Source organism: Aspergillus bombycis (genome assembly GCF_001792695.1).
Source record: "Aspergillus bombycis strain NRRL26010 chromosome Unknown contig00091, whole genome shotgun sequence".
Lineage (NCBI taxonomy): Eukaryota > Fungi > Ascomycota > Eurotiomycetes > Eurotiales > Aspergillaceae > Aspergillus > Aspergillus bombycis.
Window position 1 is genome coordinate 1 of NW_019170093.1, and position 18,747 is coordinate 18,747.

Here is an 18,747-nt window from a genome sequence, read left to right on the forward strand (position 1 = left end):
CCTATGATATGCAGATGCCCTAGAAGTTGAGGTTGAAACTGGTGCAGGATCCCATTGCGACGGGAAATTACTATTTGGCCAGCAAGTCGTCATCCAGAAGGGGCTGCCAGTCGCTTCCCCTGTCCGGTGGCTGGGGCCCGCGAGGCTGCACGAAGGCAGACACAATTCCCATGTTGAATTGATGAACTCATGTGCGGCGTAAATCTCTGTGGAAAGACATTTGTTCTAGTTTTATCCTTGTTGGTGCTATCATGTACTGTATTACGGGCTCCCATGCAGATACGCCACGTAGGATAGTCGGGCCATGCAATGTACGGTTCGCCAAATGATGGTGTCTCGAGGTCGAAAGTTAATATGATGACATTGAGACAGTGCTTTCTGGAAGACATCAACTTAAGCCTCGCGTTCGTTTAACTAACTACCGCGACCTGGGAGGCTAACGAGGTGGGTGCGTGTCGACGGTCGAATGTGGGGAGGACACTGGGGAGGGTCTACGATTCCACGGCGTACGTCGGTAAATGGGTTATAACATAGGTCCAAATGACGGTTCCTATCGTTATAGTTTTATTTATGTCTGTCTCTTTTTTTTTTTATTTTTTGTTTTTTTTTTTTTTTTTTTTGGCCTGCTCAGAATCACTTGATCTACATTTTATTTATTCTAATTTATTTATATATATTTTCGCTGTTGGTGGAGCCGTCTCTCACCCGAGGACAGATCCATCCATGAACTACCTACCTATTTGTTCGAGACGGGTGGTCCAATTTCGTTTAGGTTCGTTGCATGCTGCGGGCGCATTTTGGGGACAAGGGTTAGGGTTAGACGGTGCAACAGAGAGAGGCTGTGGCGCAGTGAGCACTTCCAACAGCATGGAAGGTACTTTATTCGGTTCCAAAGCGGTATTACAGACGAGGCAGAGCGGTACTTTTAGCATTAATCAATGCCACTTGATGATAGAACTGGCCCCCAACTCGCGCAATGGGCCCCGAGTCATGTAAGAACCACAAAGGGACGGCCAAGTCGTACCTAAGTTACACGCTCTGTGGGCCAAGTCAAATAACATAACCGGTAAGCACTGTATTCCATATAAAATAGCATATTTTCAATATCAATATCTCAACAAGTGTATATTCTATCTGTTTTATAGTTTGACACAGTATTATTACAGGTATATGTAATATATATATTAAGTATCTATAAAAATAAAGTTCTAGAAATATAAATTATAGCTATATACTATAAAATACACAGTAATTTATATTACTCTGATAATAAAAAATTATTAGAATCTATATATTTCACAGAGTATTGTTATAGTATATAGTAGACTGCAAATAAAATTATAAATAGATAGAATATAAAGTTGTTGAGATATTGATAGTGAAAGTATGCTATTTTATATGGAATACAGTGCTACCGAGTTGCTTACCGGTTACGTTAACCCGCGATCAGACATCTGAGAGCCGAGAGTCGGCCCACATCTCTTGGTGTCTCCTGCAGATTCTGGGAGAATAAAAGAGAAATGCGCATGCCGCGCAGCCATACCCGCTTGCGTTGGAGATAATCACATCAATATGTACCTCCCAATATGGTACCGGTTACAAGTACCCTAGCAGCTGACTGCACTCGGGGTTGAGATGAGAGAGAAAGCCTCTAGAATTCGTAGACTCAAGTAGATGCAGGGATTACGTATGATTCTACGAGACCGACCGCCGCCGACACCAAGCCAGCTTCCCCATGTCTGTGATTATGAGTAGTATGTATTTACTCGACAGACCGATCAGTCCCATGGCCTGCATGGATATGAGGGGACTACTGGTGTATAGCCCACGTGTGGAAAGTTTAAGCCTGCGGACCTATTGAAAAACGTCACTGAAATTGGCACGCCCTGGACAGCCACGATTTGATTCACATCGCCGACACACCTTGGTGCTGTGGACCCCATTGTAGGACCTATCTAATAGGATCGAACATAATTGACTACCCCTTAATCACAGCGGATTGATGTGCGTGCCATCTTGGCGGAGAGGAACGCTTTCATTGGGTCAAGTCGCTGCAGTAGCTCGGACGAAGACTAACATCCGAGTCTAGGATCTTCCCTGTTCGGACCCCAGCCTCCGTCAAGGTCGGTGTTGATCTCCTATTGGATGTTCAGTTGTGCAGTCAATCTGGCCACCGGTACCTGCTGTCTTCGCGCAAGATATGCTAGCTTCCACTGATGTGAGACGGACCCGCCGCAAAACGAGCAACGTTTAACTCTCCCCGGGAGATCATCTGCGATTCCAGAGGGATTGCATCCCGGTGATGAGCGGTGGGATCATTCTCGCAAAATACCGGAAAGCTAATTATAGCCAATCTCCTCCGTACCTGGTGAGCCCCTCCAAGACATTGGCGAACCCGCTAAACTACAAATCCATGGTCAAGGACATTCTGTTCAGGTCATGTCCACACGAGGATCGGGTTGCTCTACATGCCAAGAAAACAGCGATGAATTAAAGCTTTCAAAAGAAAAAGGTTGGAAACACAATGGCTCGGATAAATGATCCTGTGTACGTTGAGTGGGTTAGGGCAGGGAGGAGCAAGGGCATGCTGTCACTCCACATGAATTCGTCTTCCTTCGGTGCCGAGTCGGGATTCTCACTACCTAGTTCATCACCTGGACTTCCTTTATCAACAGTGGAGAGCTAGGGTAAGCCTCTCTAAGCGGACCTAGTAAACGTAATAAGCACTTCAAGCAATCCCTGTACCGAGTTGGTTAAGCAGACTAAACAAGGTTTTTAGAGAACCTACCTAAAATAAAACAGAAATACTTAAAGTCATCCGACTAAATTAACCTAGCGGCAGAAAGGGCAAACCCGAACGAAATCCCATTAATACAGGGTGGCAGACTTAGCTTATTCCAAGCCACAACATTGTGCGACAGGCCTTTATCGTCATTGTCCCTGATGATCCCCGCAGATGCACAATGGAGAAAAGCAAAGTGCAGAAATGAAAACTGATAGCCAAGACAATAATATTAATAATGATAATAATACTACAGAAAGGGTTGCACGGTGGATCAAACCCTATTCGGTGTCTTTACTCACATCTCTTGTATTCAGCCTGCATCATGACGGCCCCCCTGGCGCAACATGTCGCTGGCAAATTTGCTTTGACAACCTAGCCGGCTGTTTTCCATGATCAATCCAATGCAAGTCCGGAGTCTTTCATTCTAGCGGGTTGGCGATGCGTCTCTCCATCATAATGTATGTATATACCACCAGGCACCGGCAACATATCACTCTTCATTGTCGGCGCCGTCTTCTATTCGTTATGATGCGTTAAAGCGAGTGGAGCTATACCGTTATATTACTGCATTTCCCATTCCTATTTCGTACAGCTGCACACCGACTGGTGGAATCGTGGATCTGAGCACAGCTCGAGAGCAGCCGAATTCCCCTATCCCATAGAGTCCCTACCAGAGTTGGACACTGCCGCAACTTAAGCCAGTCTCGATTTTCTATTTTTTTTTTTTTTTTTTTCGGAATTGTGGATGCCTACTGCTTCGCCATCGGAGATTGCACCATTCATCAGAGCCGTTTGGTATAGCAGAACTACCATCCCAAAGTTCCTCTCAACCACACTGAAACGAGAATTCCAAATTAGAGATGTGGATCAACAGTAACTGCACCAAGTCCGCTATTCCTAATCGCAGCTAGTGAGATGAGCGATCAGGGTAGCGAGCTACAATCATCAAGGGAACCTGTACGCCTGCGAGACGTATATAACTGGCCATCGCCCCGAACTCTTCCCATCCATTGCCACCGCATCATTCACACTTCCCATACAGACTACGTGTCGAGAGCCTCTGCAACTATGGATTGCGCGACAAACGAAATCCTTGATATATTCTTCGAGTTGGCCCATCTCGTCACCCGCATCGCGAAGTTCGTTCTGAGCCTGATTGTCTTTCTGTACTGGCTGAAAAACCGCCCATCTCCTGCTCGTGAGCACCCCGACATCGCTCATATCCGTCCATACTGATAATGGGTTTGCTTTCACTTCAGGTCCGAGAGAGGCTTGATAAATCACGCTGCACGCCCGCCCGATACTGCATCCAGACACCGAGAAAAGAAGAAATCGACAAAGTGTGCTTGGAGGGAGGGCTGCTTCACAACGGGCTTAGATCGGGGTTACTTGTTCCGGAATCTTTGAAGTCGACATGCCTTGAAGATGGGCTCCTGCTGTTATGGTGGTACGATAATGGTCTCACGTCTGTTTCAAAGGATATATGTACAATGGCTTGCGAAACGGTGGCATTGAATAGCGGCGGTCCTGCTCCTCATATTGGGCTACACTGGTTGTTCTATTCGCTATACTGTGCCATACGTGGCAAGCGAAAGATATTCATATCCGACCGCTGGGCTTTGATGGAGTGGCTCAAGTCGTCTACATTTTTCGGAAAAGTATTTTTGTATAATGGTTGTTTTATTTTTGTTCTTCTATGTATTATGTAGTTTTGAATCTCCAATACTAGGTTTGATTCAGAAACCGAGCAAGCTCCTATCTTCATCATACCTTCAGGCTAGTAAAACGGGAAGGGCTGGCTGACCACAGAGAAGTGCCACAGTGTGGTCCCGGGTTTAAAGGCATGGTTCTTGATAATACCGTCGTCCACACGCCCCTTATGGCCAATCCGGTCTTCCCCGGGATGGAATACCACGCAGATAATCTCAAACTGGCCCTTGTGTATTTTTGATGGTTACTCAAGCTCGTCTTTCATCAGTCCATCGTTCTCTGACGTGCTGGCGCCCATTACTCGAAGTTTAGTCTTGTCACTTTTGTCTCCCAAAAATCGTGCAATAATCCAGTATCCTGGCGTAACGCTGGATCCTCCCAGAATTAAAGAAACTTCGTCGAAGGTATATGTCTCGTCATTGATAGAGAAGCAGCCGTGGCCTTGGTCGTGGATCGCACCCGATGGACTCTTGACTTCGACCTCTTCCCCTTCCGGCAGACAGTCCAAAATATTACTCATAGTACCGCCCGGTCGGTTCCTATGGAAGAAACATGTCTTGAGCACGAGGTCCAAAGTTCCGTCCTCTTCGTGATCCAAGAGTGGTCTCAGAGGAGCATAGGGACGGAAGAGTAGGCTATCCTTAAAGTGGAAGCCGGTTTGAACATGCTGCCCTCTCCCATTGTGGGCCATCGCGTTCTCTATAACCTGGTTATGTCGAACAGGTTCGCATACATCATATAAACGCTTAGCGACAGTAGCTGTATTAGATGCAGCGCCAATGGCCAATTTACTGCAATTGACCCCTTCGTCGGGTCTGACAACCTGGATTGTTTAGATCTACCTAAGGCATAGATTACATTTGATATAGGGGCTCAATGCTGCGTCTTGGGAGACTGTTAGTTTATTCAGGGTCTCTAGTACGTAACTTGCAATAGTAAGGCTCGAGTAAATCATGCTTATATCCGTAGAAGCCGGTTACCTTGTTGTAAGATTGTAGTCGAGAGCCTAAAGCCGTAGGACGGTGATTATTAAGTTGCCATAATAGCCCACTAAATTTACTTTCGGTTTCCTAGAACGGTTTAGAGAGATCTCTTCCCATCATTGCGGGAGACACTTCATGCCCCGCATTGGTAAGCAATCCCACCTTTCCCCTCCGTCTTCCTTTCCTTGTTGTAACGCACTGCACCGCACTAAAGGCATTACCGTCAATAGCTTCATAGTGATAGCAAGGTGTCGGTTAGAAAGATTTGAAGACAAAATAGAGATGCCGCTGCCATCGACGAAGCCAACGCTCTATTACCTCGATATCGGTAGCCTGGGTCGTGGAGAGGTTATCCGGTGAGAGCAACCGTGATGAAGGAAAAGGACAAGTGATCGCTTATAACATGATCGATTAGACTGTTCTTGAAAGATGCAGGGGTAGAGTTCAATGATGTCCGATATCCGTACGACGATACTTGGCCCAAGGCCAGCGCAGAACTCAAGCAGAAGGGATTATCGGTGACTGGCCAGGTACCGGTCCTAGAGTATGAAGGGCACATCCTCTCACAGGTACTTCTACGGTGTCCATAATAATCTGAATCCTACTAACGGTATGACAGCATCTACCAATTCTGAGGTATCTAGCTAGAGAGCTTGGCGAGTATGACGGAAATACGAGCCTGGAGAAGTATCTTCTGGATGCAGTCGCTGACGTGTATAATGACTGGCGAGTAAGCATACCATCGTGAACACCTTTACAAGCAGAAGTAGGATTTCGTGATTCAGCTAATGCATGTGTTAGGTCCAATGGGTGAGTAACCTGGGCAATGTCACGGAGAAGTTTAAGAACGAGTTTGTGCCGAACTATTACAACGTCCTAGCTACATTTTATGCTCAGAAGGAGGGCCCTTATCTCTTGGGTGAAACGATCACCTATACAGATTTTGTCGTCTACCAGTCGATCGACAACGACTCACAGATTGGAACATTGCCGGTAAATCCCTTCCCAACTTCATATTATACGCACTCATCACTTACTCGTGGAGAATAAGGCTTCTCTACCAGAGCCTCTCGCCAGGTTCAGAGCAGCATTCGAGGCCCGACCTAGAGTTGCGCCGTATCTTGCGAGCCGCCGTGGTTAAAACTATAACCGTTGACCCAGTATGACTATCTATTGAACATACAACATTTAGGTTCGCATTTCCGGTTGGCAGATTGCAATAGCAAAGGGATAGTGGAAGTGTTTTCCGTCAGCTTCAGACAGTATTCTGATCATCAATATATACATTCATTGGATTGGGTTTGTGTTCCCGATATAGTACATCCGTGCTCTTGGTCACCACCTGCAGTAGGCCGTCTCTACCTGTGTAGTTCGCACGGCTGCATGTCTAGTGAGCCTTTTGATCCGTAATTCATCCATCAGCTGAACAAGGGGGAACAGGGGTTCCGTCAGATCTGTTTCATCATGACCATTTCATTCGTTATTCCTGAATTCCGGCAAATCATAAACGTTCTCTGGCAGATCCACCCCCAGAGGAGCTGTCAAAATTCCGAACTCGAAGGTGTAACCACGAGTCGAGTCACTCTGGCCGTAAAAGCCGACAACGACCTCATCCTCGGCTGGCTCGAGAGTCAAAACCGACTCATCGTCTTCCCCATCCTCCCCATCCTCCTCATCGTCACTGTCGCTGTCGCCGTCATAGCGGTTGAGATGACCCCACTCATCTCCATTGCTCAGAGCCATTCGGACGCCTGACAAGCTCCCCCATCCGTCATCATTCCGGCATATCCTGACTTTGGTGATGGTCTCCCCGACGGGGATCTCATGGCGTTCTGACGCGTGTCCACCAAATCGATGAGGATGGCCGGGACCACAATTCGATTGCGACCCATCAGCGTAGTACACGATTGCCCCATCCATAGTACATCCCACCCGAAGGTCGATCGAGGTCGCACGATGCAATTTGCCATCTTGGCCGCGGCGGTGAAGGAGCATAGCCCATTTGATAAACTTGTCCTCATTGCTGTTTGCAGCAAAATCCCCAGACCGAATGGATTGTTTGCGAAGAGTGACATTGCTGCCCGGGATCATGATATAGGGCCTCTCTTTGAGCATCGCCCACAAATCCTTGACGACGCCTACCTTCCCATTCACACCGATGGCAGTGATTTTCACCGGTTCATTGTGATCGAACTCGTCCTGAACATTATCGATGGAGAGAAGTGTACAAGCACCCTTGTGATAGGCATCCCCTATAAAATCATGGATAACGGGATCGTTTGTCCCGTTCTCAATTTTCACTTGCGCGAGGCCTGCCTTACAAGACACCTTGAGGCTCTCCTTGGGCTGCTCCCCCTCTATATTCATAACATCTTGGTCATTCAAGCCGAAGTCAACATCAAATTTGACGCTAGCAACGCGAAGGTCCTTTGACATGGGTTCATCGCCAGGAAGTGCGAAGTGCGGCTGCAACTTGAACTTGAGCGCATCTTGCAGATCCCACTTAGCATCGTTTTCCATCGTGCCGTTTGTCTCGTGTGCCATGAAGTTCATCGCCCATGTTTGGCTGTACCCTCTCGCCATGATCCCCGTCGTATGTCCGGCGCCGAAAGCATGACCGACCTCGTGCAGAAAAGCCCCTTGGCCGACAAAACACGCGCCGCGCATGGTGTCGCATTCACCGTTGTCGTTGCCGACGGTATCACCCGTGAGTGTCGTATCTGTCAGGCAGGCAGGGACTTCCTCGAGGAAGCGTGGCCAGGAATAAGTAAGATGACTACCAAAGATGCCCAGGGAGATGCCATTGGGTTTGTGGCAACCCAAGGCGGCATGTCCCAGGATCATGGATTGCTCGGTAGAGTAATGTGCGTCCAGAAGCAAGCCGGCCACGACTGGACGGCAGCTTGACTCGAACGGCGGCCCTGACTTAGCAAGGGCTGCCTCGAAGTACCGATGCAAGGCGTCCCGATCCCGCCCTCGAGGATTCTGCTGGGCAACATTGGCATCCCTGAGCTCTGCGACCGTCTTATCCGACCGGATAATGTGGACTTTTGGAACAGCCCCCATATGCCTACTAGTGCCAGGGGTCACTTGATGCCCCGTTTGCATGGTTGTGTTGGCGGACCACTCCTCCTCCAGGCGAAATGAACGTCTACCCAATCCCTTTTGACGGAAGTCCTCTGCTGTGAGAGCCTGCCACATGTATGCTGACATCCGCAGTTTAGCGATGGCGGCGTCGATGGCGCTGTGGGCAGTTGAGATGCCTCCATATTTGCCTGGTGGGCAATCGATGAGCAGCGGTGAATCCTTCGCCACAAGCACCGCGAGATGGAGAGGAGGCAGTTGTAGCAGAGGAATATAGGTTACTGTGATCTGCAAGGAAGCGGAAATACCCCCGGCGTGATGTAGCTTGAAGACGAGGGTATTGGTCCCCGGTGTAAGCATCACAAGCGCCTTCCATTGGCCTTGGTGCAACGGCCAGTGATTGACTGTCTGTGTCTGGTTCAGCATGTTAGAAGACGAGACAGACACGCAATTGGTATCCGCAGCATAGTCAAAATCCTGGCACTCGCCATGGACCGCAACACAGGTTTGGTGTACGAGGTCACCGTCATTAAGATTAATGATTCTGAACGGTCTCTCTTCGATGGAGATGGGCTTGATGCGACGTGTCGTGGACACTGGGTCAGGGCTTAGTGAGCGTTTCGTCATTGTCACTACCTGTTGAAGAATTGTCGCCCGATGTATAATAGCGGAATGAAGAATGAGACACCCAATCCAGTAGAGACATCAGTGGAAGATATATGGTTAGTTATTTAGGCATCTTTTAGGCAACGGGCCATGGCTGCCTGAAAATGTTGGCTACCTACCCGGAAGTGTGACTCATGAGTTTGGTGCCTGGCGTTTTGGGCATGTTCAAGACACATAACACACATGATAATATTATGCAAGTAGGTAGGGTTACGCATTGAGCAGATATATTATAAATTGCCAAGTTCTGAGGTATGATTCAAGCAGTTTGTAAATATTTATCTGGAATTTCAAACGGGGAGATATCCAACTGATCAGACACCAGAAAAATATATATCTTTGCATATCAAAGTAGAACAAGACACTATTTGAATACTGGTAGATTCATGTTAGGCCATCCAGGAGATAGTTGGCCTCTGTAAATAGCCCAAACATCCGAGAACTGTCAATCGATCTCCAGTCCTCTCAATAGCTCGATCTATAAGGGTTGTGGCATCCCTAGGATGGTTTGCTCGTCTTGCGTGGAAGCGTGTCGATATCAATCACGCAACGCTACGAGGTATAATATTTCCAGCAGTTGCAAAGCTGCGCACTATCTGGGTCAATGAGTCTATATGTTAGCTAGCCAGTACTCAGTCATCCACTGAACAAAAGAAAATAGAAACTAAAGAAACCTCCCCGGAACATAGGCCGGCATCGAATCCTCCCACAACATCTCCGCTTACTGCTATCGCTTCAATACCAAGCCCGCAACCTCCACCTGGGCCGAGGGCGTTGCGCACTTCTCTGACTTAGCCTTCATCTTCAACAACCTTGGCGGCTACGGGTATAGTCCCAATCCATTTGATATGGGGAATCTGACGGAGAGTTACATTCTGTTGAGTTATGTGATGGCTGGGTCGTGGGTGAGCTTTGTGGCGGATTTTGGATCCGAATAGGTGGAGTGGAGGGGGCAGGAATTCCACTCGGGCGGATTGGCCGCTTTATACAGTTGACAGGCCCCTGATCATGGTTTGGGTTGCAAATGTTACGAGTTATACTGAGGTGGACGATTGGCGGAAGGAAGGCATTGCGTTGATTAATGATGTTGCCCTGGCTTATGGGCGATAGTATGTCCTCTTGTGCGAAGTATACCGTCTCTTGCCGCCTTATACACCTGTGGATGTATACGCAAAAGGGCTGGAATGGGGCTTCAGGAACATTGAAAGGGTTTGTCGCACCTTCTAGTAAGTTAGGTTCGATAATATTGTACTCCGTTCTAATAGCACTGTATATATGTATATCCGTCATCCTTCGTCTACCTCAAGACAGACCCAGTGCAGTCTTGTACTAGAGCCATTTTTATTGCTTTCAGTATTTCACAGAAACCGTAAGGCTCCAGGTCAGATCACCAGCTTTGGAACTTCTAAGATAGCTTCTACAGGTAGTTGCTCTGGATCTAAAACAACCTCCTGTTATCGAGACTGTCGACTTTGAAAGGCAAGCATTCTTTGTAACGATCCCATTCAGATAATTCGCATCCGTGAATCTTATTTCTTTATGCAAGCCCAAGAGGTAGTACAGAATGTAACATTACTACCCGTCGTCGACTGCAAGACTTAAGCCACAGGGCCCGCTATTCCTCAGTATAATACCCATTCCAAATAATACCTATTCGGTGATCACCGGGAGTACAAGATGGCTGTCATACTCTCCACCGGTGTACACCGTGTGTTGCCCTTCATTATCATCGATTGGGGCTGTTAACCTCAACGATTCTGCTTCCGGGAGTGACATATCATGACCGGCAATTCGTAGCATCAAACCTTCACCGGCCTCGAAAGCCACGCCCAGGGGCCATATTGGGATCAGCAGAGGGACGATCTCTCCCGGAGCGATCGCTTTGCGGCTGCGGTGATCATACACGGGCACCTCATCTTCGCTGGCTCGCGGCTGTAGGCTCACGCGGTGTGAGGCTCGGAGCATACCCTGCTGACCTAAATGCTTTGCGACATTGACATTCGGGACCTCGGGTCGTGGTACAGGCATCGGTGACCAGTTCAAAGATTCAAGAGGCTCTCCAGACGCAGAGATCTTGCGGATCTGCACCACAACATCAAAGTCGTCCTTCACATTGCAAGACATGTATAGATTCACAAAGGGACGCCCGCATAGCTCGGTATATCTATCGAAGAACAGAGTGAAATCCTACAAGACCCATCATTAACCAATAACCAATGGTGGCTGTACTCATGAAACATACCGACGAAGCAATCAATGAATGCCCTTCGTGCGTAATCCTGGCAGAACTCACAGGCCGCACTGTACTCAACGATTGAGTTGCAGCATCCAGATAATAGCGACGGATGTGCTGCCGTGCTGGAGGCCACTGCTCTTCAGGGCGCTCCACAATCGTTTTCACCATACTACCATCATACCCCAATAGGCTCAGTCGTACACGGGGTGTTTCCGCCTCCCAGCCGTTTTGGATACCTTTAGCGTAGTAATCGTAGAAGCGCTGCAGATCGTCTGTAGCTTCTGGTCGGTATAGGTCATGCCACTCCTGCGTAGAGTGCACGCGTAGCCACTTCCGAGATGTCTGTGCGATTTCAAACGCTCTGAAGGAGCCCTCACAATGTAGGCCAGTCGAGTAGGAGGCTGTAAGATACATCGGAATGTCCTTGATGTCTTCTGGTTTGATTCGCTTTTCCTCCCAGTATTCGTCAAACAATGGGTAGGACTTTACCATGGCACCGATATTCTCTGCCTTTCCCATCCCTGAGATATCTTTAGAAACGTATTTCCTATAACGCATTTTGGCAAGCCTTTGTGGGGAGGGTGCTAGCTATAACGCACCTGCAAACCCTCTCAGGATCAATTCACCAAACGCAGGTTTCGGGATTCCTCCGCGGCATATCTGATGATCATAGAGGTCCGTCAATCCTTCCCAAGGGGCAATCGCTTTCAGGTTCGGGTGCTGGAATCGCGACGCAAAGTTGAGTTGTGAGATAGCCAACCACGAATTTCCCCTTTCAAGCTGTCAGACGACTCCCAGAGGGTTGTATCATAAAACATACGCCATAACTACCGATCCGTTGCACCATGGTTGCTGGGCTATCCAGCTGATCGTATCGTAGATATCAACCGCTTCCTAGTTGACCCATTAGCCATTGCATCCGCCGTCGTCATAACATCTTGGACCTGCCTGTTCGCCCCAGAACATGAGGTTCCCCTCTGAATGACCCGCCCCTCTGGCGTCGACATCTACAACTGCATAGCCCCGGGAACACCATTCCGCCGGGTTTGGACCCTTCACATAGTCAGTTGGTTCTGTTGCGAACTGGTATGAACGAGGCCTGGCGATAACTCACTTCGAAGGTCTCGTATCCGCTCAGATTCTGATATGGAATACCAATTCGCCATGGCCCCATATTATCGTAGCTTAAAGTACTGGTCCCGACCTTTCCATATGGGCTCCAGGGTAGGATTGCAGGTACCTTCTCACTCTCATCCGTGGGGCGAAATACGTCTGCATATAGCTTGACGCCGTCACGCATGACAATTGCTTGGTCTTCGTCCCAAGTCACATCCACCGGGAACGCCTGATACCCAGGCTCCTTTACATGACCCCTTGGGAGTCGAGTAACCCGGCCTGGATGGAAGCCCTTGTAGTTGAACCCAGGATGACGGTCCGGTGGTGCCAATGCCGTGTAAACGGTCTCTGGAAATTGAGTTCTGAGCTTCTCTTCCACGGACATAATGGCGGTGGTCTTTTCAGGAACGGGTTGACAAATTCAAACTGAGCAATTAGAAACAGTGGCTTAGGAGCAACAGCATGATTACCTTGGGCCATAAGTGATCGGTATATATACATCGGGCACAAGCCTGGTCGAGGCTGATTTACATACTGCATAAGAAGCCCCCACAACCGTGTGGGGATAAAGTTGGTTATTAAGCGGAATCGGAAGTGTTTTGCAGCTTCCGTAAGGAAGGACAAATTGAAGACCATGCCATGTCTCCGAGGTGCTCCGCGCTTACTGCGAACTTACTCCGTCATACATAGTCTATATATGACCAGAAGGGGTGTCGATCTTGGTATCTCCTCTTCCCTAATGCTATTCCTGTCGTCTCTCTTCTTTCTACTCAGCATTTGCCAACCATGAGCCAGCCAAACACAAATACCGGTTTATATGCCGATGAACAGGCCATCTTCCGAGTTCGCCGAGGTCTAGCATCTCCAGTGCCGGGAGATGGGGAACTCTTGATTGAGACGCAGTTCTCGGGGGCAAATCCGGCCGATGTCAAACATGCCACGCTCCTGGGAATTTACCCGGCCGTGTTGGGCTACGACTTCTGTGGGAAAGTCCTGCAGGCGCCGCCCCAGTCTTCTTTTCGTCCCGGTGACACTGTTGCCGGGTATACTCCTACCGGCCTCAACAGGCCAGCGCGATATGGGACCCATCAGCGATACCTAGTCTGTCCGGAAGAAATGGCCTTCCATGTGCCGGCAAACCTTCCACCGCATCATGCGGCATGCCTTAGCGTCGTGGCCATGACCGCTGCTGATACGCTCTATAACCTTTTCAGGTTTCCCCTACCAGACACCGAAACCACAGAGAAGGCAGGAAGACCAGTGTTGATCTGGGGCGCATCAAGCAGTGTCGGTCTCTGCGCAGTGCAGCTCGCTCGGGCAAGCGGGATCTATCCGATCTTCGTCACTGCGTCCCCAAGCAGACACTCACTATTACTGGAGCTCGGCGCAACAAAATGCTTTGACTACAGATCCCCGGATGTGGCTTCGCAACTTCAATCAGCAGTAGAAGAGGGACAATGGGGTTCCATCGGCTATGCTTTCGACACGGTGGGAAGTTACGGAGAAACCGGCTCAGCAAAGCTGATGGCGGGGTGTGTTTCAGATGATGCCAGTCTTGTCTCTGTTGTCATTCAGCACGACCCTCGGTTTAAGATGCCCTTCGCTACCCCCAACCGTGACGTTACTATCCGGGTTCATGGGGCTCCTCAGCCTATTACGATTCCAGCTCGGCCCTCTGATTATGTGCGTGCATGGCAAGCTTTACAATGGGCGGTTGCGAACTACGGTGCGGGATTCAAATTCCCATGTGTTGATGTAGTTAGCGGAACAGCGGAAACTGCTCTGGAGGAACTACAAGCGATTGGTGATGGTAGGCGGGGATTTGGGAAGATGGCTATTGAGCATCCACTGTTGTAGAGAGATACATGTGAGGCAATCCATCTTTGGAATTGATCCCTTGGTAGATGCCTCACGGCACCTGTTGCAGGCTAATTAACTATAAAAAAGGATCTATTGTACGCTATACCAGAAATTCAAATATTCTACTTATATTATAGATATCCATAAGAATAATACCGCTCTTTCAGCATAAATATTTAAATAATAGCTCTCTTAAGGTAGGAGATACAGCCAAGGCTCTACATTGCACAAGGCCAAAATCCTAAATGCCCTGGGGGCACCTATATAGTATACCGCCGCTACACTTAACTATATCAGTATATTTAATATTGATATGAATCAACGTCGACATAGTTATTTGCGATGGACTCGAATTATTACTTGGATAGTACCTTGGCCAGTGTGGAATAGCTCACACTTCTTTCACTACTATGTACACGTAGTTCGGGGGCATTGAAAGCGATGTCGCTCGATACTAAATGTGACACCGGAATGTCCAGCTTAGAATTCAGTAGCACAGCGAGGTCCAAGATTATAAGGATCATGATTATGACGAGTACATTGTCGGAATGTCCAGGAGTTGTTCTCCGTGCTGTTAGATAAAGCCTTAGTTGCTTCTGACGACCATGAACACCAATCGACGGGGCCCAGAGTCACGCGTTGAACCCTCTATGCCTGTTCCATAGTCTGATGGATGGTGCCCACTTATTTACCTCACTGTCCCTGTATTTAAAAGAGCGACAGGTCTGAGTATCACTGCCAGACACACGCGCAAAGGCAGCAACGGGTGAGATGCAAGGAGGCGGACTGACCTTGCAGCCTGCTCCACTCTCCAGCAGTAAAGGATGCGTACCCCGTATGTGTTGGGATGTTGACTCACAGAGCCACTTCCTACAAGATAATACCCTAGCAGACGTCTGTCAACATCAACCCAGTTTCACGCTGATGGCTTTGATTTTACTTGAGAAAATTATCGAGTCCATAAATACACCAGCTGATCCCCTGAGGCAGAAAAACGTGACTCTGGGAATCAGTCCACGGGCCCAGGGGCAGATCAGGCCCACTCTAATCTATTCAATAGTAACGACGATCTCTGCGCACCCAAGCTCAGCAACCCCATTAGTTTCGACCAATTTCCATCTGGTCAGAACCTGTCCAGTAGGCAATAAACTGTCAATCGCCCAAGTGTGGTCCAAAGTCCATTTACCAAGTGGTTCGACAGGACAAGCGAGACTCGCCCCACAGACTGACACATCTGCAACAGGGACCCACGCCCCAAGGGCTCCCTCGATAGTCAAGTGGACGTTGTCAACAGCGGTTTCGCCATTTTCTCCGGACATGGAGACTGTATATTCCTCTCCTTGCGCGAGGACACAAGGCTCCGCATCACAGGGACTGATGTCGACAATATTTATACCAGGGTGGCCCTCTAAAACGGGTTAGAATTAACCGGAAAGGATACCATCATTTGTCAAGAGCAGATCATCAATCACTTACGACAGATGCTCCATGAAGTAGCCGTAAGCTGCAAGGCCTGTGACAGACCAAGCAGGGTGAACAGGATTGATGTAGGCCCTGCTTTCATTTTGTGCACTGTTTTGTTTCGGGGTGGTGGCAGATAAGTTGGAATACCACAGGATAGATACACGCGCAGACTTAGAATAACCGGCTTAGCTCCGGGGGATTCGATGTTTTAATACTTGATTCCTTGAGATGTAAGACGCGATGAATATACTCTACAGATCAGCGAACTATTGGCACTAGCGCGCTGGCGTGTCAGGGGCAAAAATGAAAGTGTATTGACCGGAATGTGCATATCAGTTGGTCAATGATTGACTATCATTGACTTAGTAAGATCATAAACAAGCGCATACGCTGTACATCCTGTATTGTCGGTATATATCTTGGTTCCACTTCCACCGCAGACACTCACGAATGCCCGAGATCGGCCGTGAGCCAATCAGAAGACAGCACATAAAGTTCGCGTCGATTCAGTTTTTGTTCTCAATTCAGTAACAAAAAGGCCAGGCTACCTGCTTTAAACAATACACTCCACTCATAGTTTACCGAAGAAGCAGGTCCGCACAGAGGTCCTGTTGACGGTTACCGTATGGACAATTCAAACTTTGAGAGACTGATTGGATCATCAACCGTTGTGATGCAAGTAGTGGCGCGGAAGCGCTTGTCTTGCGGTCGTAATAATGAAAAGGTAGCCTTGAATTCCCTGCCGTAAAACCTTTCGCGACAGCTCCTAAGCGCGGAAAAGACCGCTTCTCATGCCCAATATGCCCAAGAATCCCTTTGGACACCTCTTCCTATATGCGAAGTTAAGTAGTTTCCGCCCGACTGGTAATAAATGTGTTCGAGGCTGCGGTTAGTAAAGGGAAACTCGTGTGAGGCCACTCTGGCTAGCCATATGATAGTTCAGGGTGACTGCAAGGAATGATAGATCATTCCTTCTATCCCTTCATAGCACGGAAAGCGGAGATTGGTCACAATAAACCGAACTATGGGATTAGATGTTCGATGTTAAAGCAGAACAGCGGTCAAGAGATGGAAGATATACAGAGACGAGTTTTTCAGCTGAATTGTACATCGACCATTGCTAAGGCTACAATACATGCGTTCCGTTCATAGAAATAGCCGATGCGAGTAGCCGTAACATGTGTCCTGCTTGCGAAGCCCTGCGTTCATATACAGCTGCAATGTCTTGTTCTAGAGGAGTTGGGGAATGCTTCACGTGTCCCTTAATTCATATGCCGTAGGCAGGTTATGTGACAGGGAAACATAGATAGTGGCTAAAACTAGAATACCTGGATCATAAGCAACTGCAATGCCAATATAAAGTAGAATATTTCATTCATGATTTCCAGTAGGTGCAGACGTGACACTGACTTTCCTTATCATCATGAACGGTATACTCCAGAGCAAGCTACACATCAGTCTCCCATTCTCATGGTCCATCAGATTTGGAATTAGTTGCCTGTGGCTGTGATATTCGTAAAGCCAGATCGCAGGCGCGTTTCTAACTCTCATGAAAGCTTCCATAATAGCTACATAGGATATAGAAACGAACGACCTGATGGGGATACACTCGCTTATCGATTGTCACTCTGGGGGAGCGGCACACCGCGAGCAGGAACCTCTATGGTCTGATTGACAGTAAGATGGTAGGGGGACTGAAGATCATTCGCGGAAATGATATGCTGCTTCGGCACATTGTACTTGGAGCTTATAGTATCCAAGTCCTCTCCCTTCTGGACTGTATGAGACCCTCCATCCCACAGTGTACCAGGGTCCAGGCTACCATCAATAACCAATTTGTATAGCGGACCGCCAGGACATTCGGTATTGTAACCATCTCGGTGACCCTTAATCTCATCACCCGCCCCAGCGCGTCGAAGGTATGCGATCGAATCCTGCAGCCCAGTAATCTGCGCATCGCTAGGCTCCGTGACACCTTGCTTTCCCAGAAAGGCGAGAACAGCATAATGATCCGAGTTCAACTGGACATTTCCATTGGCGCCACTGCGATGGCCCTTTCCACGGCCATCGAAAATGTAGCCATGTTCGCAAACTGCAAGATTGTAGGCAATGTCAAAGTAATCCTCTGGCGATTCGTCCATGTGTTGGTTCTGTACGGATCTCATGAAGTCGTCGCACTCTGAGTGCTGCTTTCCACTGAACTGGCCCCAGATAGTGTACCTTCACGCCCTTGGCATCCGTGATTGGTTTGTAGGCTTCCTTTGGCGCGCGTGCCTTCCACTCTTCACGGGACACAAAATTCATCGCCAAGACGCCTGGGATCATCATGAGATACGACAGTAGAATGAACAAAGTCACGGGAGAGCGGACTGCCCTGTGAATATCCATATGGGAAGCCATGGTAGGTGAAACGGCAAGGGTGAAGGGGACCAGTGACCATAGCAGAGTAGGTTTGAATGGGAATCATGCTGAGTATTTATAGCATACCGGGTGTCCATGATCCCCATGATCTCCTCGTATATGCCTCATCTCCCCCGTTAGATCCTTGGCATCTCATGTCTATACGGGAAGAATGTGTCTGCCAAGTCGACGAGGTAGGCAGATTGTGCCGTGAAAAGTGGATAATCCTCGTATCGTTGTAGATCCCAGAACCCACTCCTCGGATTGGCAGGTGAAGGACCTCTAGGGACTCGTGTTTATCAATCAGCAAACCAACAAACTCTCCCTCATAGCTGAGGACTTTGCAGAACACTCCACTAATCTTCGCTCGTTGCCCTAAGCCCTCACATGGTATAGAGTAGCACGTAGCATAGCATTCGTGTTCTGATCAAACAGAACATCTT

The 18,747-nt window shown here is 48.4% G+C and overlaps 7 protein-coding genes across 7 annotated transcripts; 2 read left to right on the top strand and 5 right to left on the bottom strand.

Annotated features, from left to right (window-relative positions):
* Nucleotides 1–4,739: 4,739 nt before the first annotated feature.
* On the bottom strand, nucleotides 4,740–5,186 carry ABOM_007859 (flavohemoprotein B5/b5r; the record flags this gene model as incomplete). The annotated part of the gene is made up of 1 exon (XM_022534988.1): nucleotides 4,740–5,186. One exon carries the CDS (start codon nucleotides 5,184–5,186, stop codon nucleotides 4,740–4,742), a length of 447 nt encoding a protein of 148 aa, XP_022386058.1.
* A 574-nt stretch (nucleotides 5,187–5,760) lies between these two features.
* Nucleotides 5,761–6,619, top strand: ABOM_007860 (glutathione S-transferase; the record flags this gene model as incomplete). The annotated part of the gene is made up of 5 exons (XM_022534989.1): nucleotides 5,761–5,834; nucleotides 5,894–6,047; nucleotides 6,098–6,208; nucleotides 6,280–6,471; nucleotides 6,530–6,619. 5 exons carry the CDS (start codon nucleotides 5,761–5,763, stop codon nucleotides 6,617–6,619), a joined length of 621 nt encoding a protein of 206 aa, XP_022386079.1.
* Nucleotides 6,620–6,951: 332 nt separating this feature from the next.
* Nucleotides 6,952–9,189, bottom strand: ABOM_007861 (uncharacterized protein; the record flags this gene model as incomplete). The annotated part of the gene is made up of 1 exon (XM_022534990.1): nucleotides 6,952–9,189. The coding sequence occupies one exon, from the start codon at nucleotides 9,187–9,189 to the stop codon at nucleotides 6,952–6,954; it is 2,238 nt and encodes a 745-aa protein (XP_022386080.1).
* Nucleotides 9,190–10,878: 1,689 nt separating this feature from the next.
* On the bottom strand, nucleotides 10,879–12,965 carry ABOM_007862 (uncharacterized protein; the record flags this gene model as incomplete). Its single annotated transcript, XM_022534991.1, has 6 exons — nucleotides 10,879–11,415; nucleotides 11,471–11,985; nucleotides 12,064–12,236; nucleotides 12,285–12,354; nucleotides 12,409–12,517; nucleotides 12,579–12,965. 6 exons carry the CDS (start codon nucleotides 12,963–12,965, stop codon nucleotides 10,879–10,881), a joined length of 1,791 nt encoding a protein of 596 aa, XP_022386081.1.
* A 401-nt stretch (nucleotides 12,966–13,366) lies between these two features.
* ABOM_007863 (zinc-binding alcohol dehydrogenase family protein) lies at nucleotides 13,367–14,437 on the top strand (the record flags this gene model as incomplete). The annotated part of the gene is made up of 1 exon (XM_022534992.1): nucleotides 13,367–14,437. One exon carries the CDS (start codon nucleotides 13,367–13,369, stop codon nucleotides 14,435–14,437), a length of 1,071 nt encoding a protein of 356 aa, XP_022386082.1.
* Nucleotides 14,438–15,489: 1,052 nt separating this feature from the next.
* On the bottom strand, nucleotides 15,490–16,004 carry ABOM_007864 (uncharacterized protein; the record flags this gene model as incomplete). The annotated part of the gene is made up of 2 exons (XM_022534993.1): nucleotides 15,490–15,848; nucleotides 15,917–16,004. The coding sequence occupies 2 exons, from the start codon at nucleotides 16,002–16,004 to the stop codon at nucleotides 15,490–15,492; spliced, it is 447 nt and encodes a 148-aa protein (XP_022386075.1).
* Nucleotides 16,005–17,517: 1,513 nt separating this feature from the next.
* On the bottom strand, nucleotides 17,518–18,304 carry ABOM_007865 (N-acetylmuramoyl-L-alanine amidase; the record flags this gene model as incomplete). Its single annotated transcript, XM_022534994.1, has 2 exons — nucleotides 17,518–18,054; nucleotides 18,125–18,304. The coding sequence occupies 2 exons, from the start codon at nucleotides 18,302–18,304 to the stop codon at nucleotides 17,518–17,520; spliced, it is 717 nt and encodes a 238-aa protein (XP_022386076.1).
* Between the last annotated feature and the right edge of the window lie 443 nt (nucleotides 18,305–18,747).